This window comes from Brassica oleracea, chromosome C5 (assembly GCF_000695525.1).
Source record: "Brassica oleracea var. oleracea cultivar TO1000 chromosome C5, BOL, whole genome shotgun sequence".
Lineage (NCBI taxonomy): Eukaryota > Viridiplantae > Streptophyta > Magnoliopsida > Brassicales > Brassicaceae > Brassica > Brassica oleracea.
The window spans coordinates 19,841,006-19,848,322 of record NC_027752.1 but is presented as its reverse complement, the minus strand read 5'-3'; the positions used below and the strand labels follow the sequence as shown (position 1 = coordinate 19,848,322).

Sequence of the window (7,317 nt, the reverse complement as noted above, 5' to 3'; positions counted from 1 at the left end):
CGGAATTCTGAGGAAACAAATTTCCGAGGAAATTCCGAGGATCACTATTCATCTCCTGATGCAGAACAAACGCCATCATCATAAGTCGTACTCGAACGTCTCCTCTTCTGAGTTGTGAATGCATATCCTCGAGTACAAAATCTCGGATATGACTTCACAACAAAGTTTGGTCCAACGACCATCTCACGTATCCAATCGTCAAATGTTTCACCTCTGGCCAAACCAGCAGACACCTATTAATAGCACATATATATATATGTTATATCAATAAATGTGAATTAGTATAAATATGTGATAAAATATATTTTAATTTGTTTAAAGCACTCACATAAGTAAACATCCATCCAGTAAATTCTCTCTGCTTCATTTCTTCTAGTTCGTCCTCTGTGGCGTATCTATACTCGAACCGCTTTTCTGCCATGAAAATCCTGTATATGATGACAATAATGTAATTAATTAAGATTTAAATTTCAACTTGTTAAAATAAAAATTTGTAAGCTCATTTATTTACCTCTCATATTGAAGAACGTCTTCGCAGTTGGTGAGCAAATATGTTTGCAAATTACTGCGCTCCTGCTCAGTAAGTCGACGGTCCTTTGGTTTTCCGCTAAGTCGTCCAACGTCTGTGAAAATGTCTGGAACCGTAACATGATATGTTGCCCGTTCGCCTCTATCATCATGCCGAGCAGGTCTTCTGTTTTTGGTCTGAACTTCTGCTGGAAAGTAGTACTCGGCAAAGTTTGAAGTTTCTTCATTGATCATCTGTGCGACTATAGAACCTTCCACCCTACTTAAATTTTTCACCATCTTCTTCAAATGGAACATATACCGCTCATACAGATACATCCATCTATACTGCACAGGACCACCAAGTTCCAATTCTCTTGCCAGGTGAATAACAAGATGCTCCATAACATCAAAAAATGAGGGAGGAAATATCTTCTCAAGGTTGCACTGAATCACGGCTATGTTAGTCTTCAAATTTTCAATACCTTCAAGAGTCACTGATCTCGTGCATAAATCGCGGAAGAAACCACTTATCCCTGCAATTGCTTCATGAACATTTTGTGGTAATAGTTCCTTGAAGGCGAACGGAAGGAGGCGCTGCATCATTACATGGCAATCGTGGTTTTTCAAGCCAGTAAACTTTCCTTCCTTTCTGTCGATACAGTTACGCAAATTTGATGCGTAACCGTCTGGAAATTCCACATCGTTTGAAATCCAATCAAAGAACGCATCTTTTCCCTCTGCATCAAGTCGGTATATGGGAAAAGGAGCCCTACCATTTTCATCAACATGAAGTTCTGAACGAGCACATATATCGACTAAATCCAGTCTTGACTTCAAATTATCCTTTGTTTTACCTTGAACATTAAGGATCGTGTTCATGAGATTGTCAAAAAAGTTCTTCTCAATATGCATGACATCTAAATTATGCCTTAGCAGATGATCCTCCCAGTATGGCAGATCCCAGAAAATACTTTTTTTGTGCCAGTTATGTAGTTCTCCAACAGCATCTACCGGAAAACGCTCATGTCCACCGACTTCTGGCGTCCTTTCTGCACCAAAATCTCTTAGTTGTATCTTCAAATCTTTCCCACAAATTTCCGGAGGTGGACTGTCAAACACCCTCTTGTTCTTCGTAAACAAATTCCTACTCCTACGATATGGATGATCAGGTGGTAGGAATCTCCTGTGACAGTCAAACCAACACGTTTTCCTTCCGTGTTTTAGTTGGAAAGCATCAGTGTTATCTTGACAATATGGACATGATATCCTTCCATGCGTTGTCCATCCAGACAACATATCATATGCTGGAAAATCACTTATTGTCCACATTAGTACTGTCCGCATTTGAAAGTTTTCTTTACACGAAACATCGTATGTTTCAGCACCTTGAGCCCATAGTTGTTGCAACTCATATATTAGTGGCTGAAGAAACACATCAAGTGATCTCTTAGGATGCTCTGGTCCGGGAACGAGAATCGAGAGAAACAAAAACTCTCGTCGCAAGCACAAGTTTGGGGGGAGGTTGTATGGTGTAAGAATGACGGGCCATAGAGAATATTGTCTTCCACTCTTGCCAAACGGACTGAAACCATCAGTACATAATCCAAGGTAGACATTTCTTCTTTCATACGCAAAGTCGGGATACTTTGATTGGAAATGCTTCCACGCTTTTGCATCTGAAGGATGTCTGATCTCACCATCTGTTGAGTGCTCCGCATGCCATCTCATTTATTGCGATGTGCGTTCAGATAGATACAACCTCTGCAACCTTTCCGTCAAAGGTAAATACCACATCCTTTTATATGGCACTGGAACTCTTCCACTCGTATCTTTATAATGAGGCTTTCCACAAAATTTGCATGTAACCCGCTGTTCATCCGCCCTCCAATAAATCATGCAGTTGTCGCTGCATACATCTATTACCTGATACGATAAACCAAGACCAGCTACGAGTTTCTGAACCTCGTAGTATGAACCAGGAGCTACATTATCCTCGGGTAGAATACCTTTTACAAAATCAGCAATCGCATCCACACAGTCTTCAGCCAAATTATAATCTGTTTTAATGCTCATCAATCTTGTAGCAGATGATAAAGCTGAATGACCATCTCTGCAACCTTCGTACAATGGTTGCTTTCCAGCATCCAACATATCATAAAATCTCCTAGCTTCTGCATTGGGTAAATCTTCCCCTCTAAAATGATCATTTACCATCTGCTCAGTACCTACACCATAATCTACATCCGTTCTAATTGGTTCTTCTAATCTAACCGCTGGCTGAGGTTCGCTAGTACTACCATGTTCATAATCAGTTTCCCCATGATGATACCAAATTTTGTAACTTCGTGTAAACCCACTCAAATATAGATGAGTCCAAACATCCCACTCTTTAATAACCTTTCTATTTTTACAATTAGAGCAAGGACATCTTAACATACTTGTTTTTGCTTCCGGTTGTCGGTGAACTAACCCCATGAATTCGGTTATACCTCGTTGGTATTCTTCCGTAAGCAATCTCGTGTTCGGATCCAAATGAGGTCGATCGATCCAAGAACGAAAATAATTTGAAGAAGACATATTTTTTATGAATCAAATTCGTGTGTAAATAGAGTAAGAGGAAGGATGAAGATATGGAGTGAATGAAGAGGAAGAGGAGTGCTTGTATTTATAGTTTAAATCCTGCCGACAGACCGAGGAAATTCCGACGGAATTCCGACGGAAAAGGCTAGTTCGTCGGAATTTCCTCGGAATTTTGTAAAATCCCCCAACGGCTATAATATTTCCTCGGAATTCATCGGTTTTTTCCGAGGAACACATTTTTCCTCGGAATTTCCTCGGAATATTCCGACGGATTGATATTTCCTCGGAATTCCGTCGGTATATTCCGAGGAAACCCAATTTTGTGTTTCTCTTCGAGATATTCCGAGGATTTCATTTTCCATCGGAATGTCCGTTAGAATACCGCTGTTTTCTTGTAGTGTATACAAGGAAATAAGATTTATCTAAGTGTGAAAAAGGATTTGGTCAATTTCGACAATTTCCTGAAGAGAAAACAAAATCATTCACCACCTTTTAAAAATTGAACCACACATGTTTAAAGTCTACAAAATCGTTATTATGTAACATAAATTTTTGTTTCTAAGTTTCAAATAATCATCTCATCCCGGCGCGGTTCACTACTTAGTTGTTTATTATAAAGAGATCTAACTATTTTCAAATGGATAATTTAATCTGCAACACATAGAATTACGATGAATGATCTTTTCTTAAGTGTGTCGGACGTTTCCCAAGCCCCAATATATGCATGATCTAACAACATTGATCACTTGGGTTAACAAGACCAGAGGTACTCATGGACTTTCTAAAGGCACATAAGTCAAATCCCAAATATATCAGTGTATATAAGGCCAGAGCCCAAATGTTGTTTGGTTTGCGTAATCCTCCGGCCTACATAGTTTGTGTATCAGATCTGATTTCATTTGTTACTCCAGGCAATAGCAAGACCTAACGTAAGACACAATCTTTCCATTATCTTTTGAAACCTATGAAACACAAAATACATCATTATATATTATCATACAAAGGGATTCCGAGAATCCAATCCTGGTTTACTCAAATAGACAGAAAAGCATGACTCATCATGAGAGCCAACCACAACATATCTTGTAACTTGAAGCCGGTATTTGACCGGTTTCCCGGATATATTCAGCTTCAGCTGCTGCCTTCTCGGCGTCACGGGCCTTTCTAGCTTCCGCAGCAGCCCGTTTCTCTTCTGATCTTTGCTTAGCCATCGCGATTTTCTTCACTATCTTTGCTTCAGCTTCAGCTTTCATCTGCTGCACTTTAGCCTAGCAACATAACAATGCTTTTAGCAGTGACATATAGTGTGAGTGATCAAGACAATAAGATTTATCCGAAAACGTATCACACATACCTCAATACGACGCATCTCTGCTTCAAGTTTGGCTTTCTCCTGACTCTCCCAAGCTTGGATTCTGATTTCCTCACGCTTATACCTAAAAAACAAAATGTTTTTAGGTCTTTTTTACTTTATGTTTCTTCACAGACAAGCTACTATTAAGGTCGTAAGAATGCAAACAGACCTTGCATTATGTTTTGATTTCTCTGCTTCTTCCCATGCACTCGCTCGCTTATCAAACTCAACCCTCTGAGTCTCCTCTGCATCTACATTGTTGTTCTCCTCTTCCTCTTTACTTGCCCAAGCTGCGATGTTAGTCTTCCCAAGCTGAACTCCGAGAGCTACAATCTCTCTTCTCGTCTTCGCTTTCATTTCCTCCTCAGATAAGTCTCTTCTTGTGTTCTTAGACGGGTCTTGTGACACAGAAGACTCTACTTGTTTGCCTCCTCTAGGAGTAGACGGCAGAGAAGAAGTAGGGCTGCGAAGAGGAGTTGTTGCATCAACTGGTGTGACGGATCTTGATGGTTCTTGACTCGGTATTGGCGTCATTTCAGTCCCCATATCTCTCATACATACAGAACGAATCGCAGGACCAGCTTCACACATTACAACACTTGTCAAAATCAGTTAGCCCCATCAAATCTAACATAAACTAGCTTATCTAATTACCTGTTGTGTTATCATGTGATGAAGCCTTTGTTAGAATTGGATGTGGTGCCGTGGGAACCAAGTTAGGGAACTTCTCGAACCCTTCAGCTTGTGAGGATTGGCACGGATCCATCCTAGACTTGGTATGCTCGTAGCCTGTATTATCAGGCACAACTCTCACAGGCATCCGGTTCCCTTGACCGTTCTTCCTCATCATCATGTTCTGTCTGCTCAAAATCCACTTCTCAGCATCACTCCATTTGGACGGCACTTGTCTCGAAGGGTATGCTCTTGAGGCATGGCTCTGAGTGGAACGCTCTCCACGAACACCACCGTGGAACTCGAAGCTTGAAGAGCTAGCATTACTGTCATAATCAAGATTTTCATCTTCTTGAGGTCTCAGAGTAATACTCAAGTCAGCCTTTTTAAGTTGCTGTGGTCTTGGTTGATCGGTTTCTCTCATACCACCTTGATTACTGCTTTCGGTTAGGTCCAAAACTGGCGCATTTGGCAGTTTAGCTACTTCTATATCTGTAGTTGAAGCCGCCACAACAAGAACAGAGCAAAGACACAAACTTTTAGTCAAGTAATGAAACAGAGTATATACATAAACTCTAGCCAATTAAAGACTTAAAATTAAAAGAAAGAGCATAGAGACAGGGCAAAAAAAACAAACTACAGCCAAGAACATAGCAAAAAGACAAGCTTTAGCCAAGAACAGGTCAAAAAGACAGGCTTTAGCCAAGAACAGAGCAAATAGACAAGCTTTAGCCAAGAACAGAGCAAAAAACAGAGACTTTTGGTGTTTCTTGGACTAAGAAAAGGATTAAACTATAAAAAGACGAGAGAACAAACCATGATCATCTTCGTCTGAGTCGGAATTGGAAGCTAACAAGCTGTTCTTGGAGAATTCTGTGTCATCTGAAACTTGAAGACGAACAGGAGATGTTCTTGATGAGTTATTGCTAGATCCTTCTTTCTTCTTGTTATTGTGGGGACCCATTAGCTTCATTCTCAGCTTCGTTGGCGAGATCATGCTCTTCTGCAAGATATATATATATATATATATACATATATGAAAATTGTCTTGATTTCTTGAACTTGAATTCAAATAGTTTAAAAGGAGAAACAAATTAACTTTATTTTGACAAAAGCAAAAACTACTTCACTTAATGGAGAAGAAAATGGGTGAAAATATCTGAAATTTAACAGTAAACACACAAACACACACAAAAGTTATCTCTTTTCTCCCGGAAATTCTTCAATAGAGGAACCTCAATGTAACATAATGGATGCTAAAATCCTAATGCATATCCAGTAATTTCAGTGAAGGGAAATAAAAAGATAAAAGTAAGAGTGTAATATTGATAACAACAATACAGACAAGTACAAAAGAAAAGAAGCTTGAAGACCAGAGGTGTTGTACTTGAGAAAGAGAGAGATATGAGTTAATTAATTTACCTGCACCTTCTCTATCCTCTCGTACTCCATTGCCAATGCCAAGTCCTCTCAGTCTATCTCTCTATCTCTTTATATTGTTATACTGATATGTATGAACCTGAAGACAAGACGAGTGTTCTTCTCACTCTAGTCCCTCTCTCCTCTCAAGTATTAATTAGAAGAAGAAGAAGAAGAAGAAGAAGAAGAAGAGAGACAAATGAGTGTTTTCTAGCTTATTTTTATTATTTTTAATGATTGATTTTCTTGTATTTAATATTGGGAATTGTTTTGCTGTATTTTTGTTAGAAAAAAAACAAAAGAAGTGAGAAAAGGCGACTGTGGACGCCGGTCCACATTTTTTCATTTCATCATCATACACCGTTTTGATCTTGACACGTCACCTAACTCATCTTTGTATTTTTAATTACAGAATATTTTTTGAGTACTTTTGTTCTCTTCTCATCCACGAATACATTTTTTTGTTTCTACCAAATTAAATCTGGAAAACGACTTCAATTAATTTTCTTATATTTGATTTTCTTAAAAACCAGTATATAACAAAGTTTCTTATGGTGAGTAAGAAAAATAAGTAGTGGATTTATGATAAATCGAGTATATAACAAAGTTTCTTATGGTGAGTAATAAAAATAAGTAAATGATTTGGATTTTTAGGTGCAGTTTTCTCATTGTAATGATTTTTTTTTTGAGATACAGATATAACAAAGGAGAAAATTTTGAGATACTACATGCCAAAAAGAAAAAAAATTATGATATCTGAAAAGCCTAGGAGTAGATTAGTG

General features: G+C 38.6%; 1 protein-coding gene across 1 annotated transcript; it reads right to left on the bottom strand.

Moving 5' to 3' along the window:
- Positions 1-4,015: 4,015 nt before the first annotated feature.
- Positions 4,016-6,749, bottom strand: LOC106343920. Its single transcript, XM_013783279.1, has 6 exons — positions 6,539-6,749; positions 5,933-6,119; positions 5,099-5,608; positions 4,614-5,025; positions 4,445-4,526; positions 4,016-4,358 (listed from the first exon to the last, which is right to left on the bottom strand). Exons 1-6 carry the CDS (start codon positions 6,566-6,568, stop codon positions 4,149-4,151), a joined length of 1,431 nt encoding a protein of 476 aa, XP_013638733.1. The 5' UTR covers positions 6,569-6,749; the 3' UTR covers positions 4,016-4,148.
- Between the last annotated feature and the right edge of the window lie 568 nt (positions 6,750-7,317).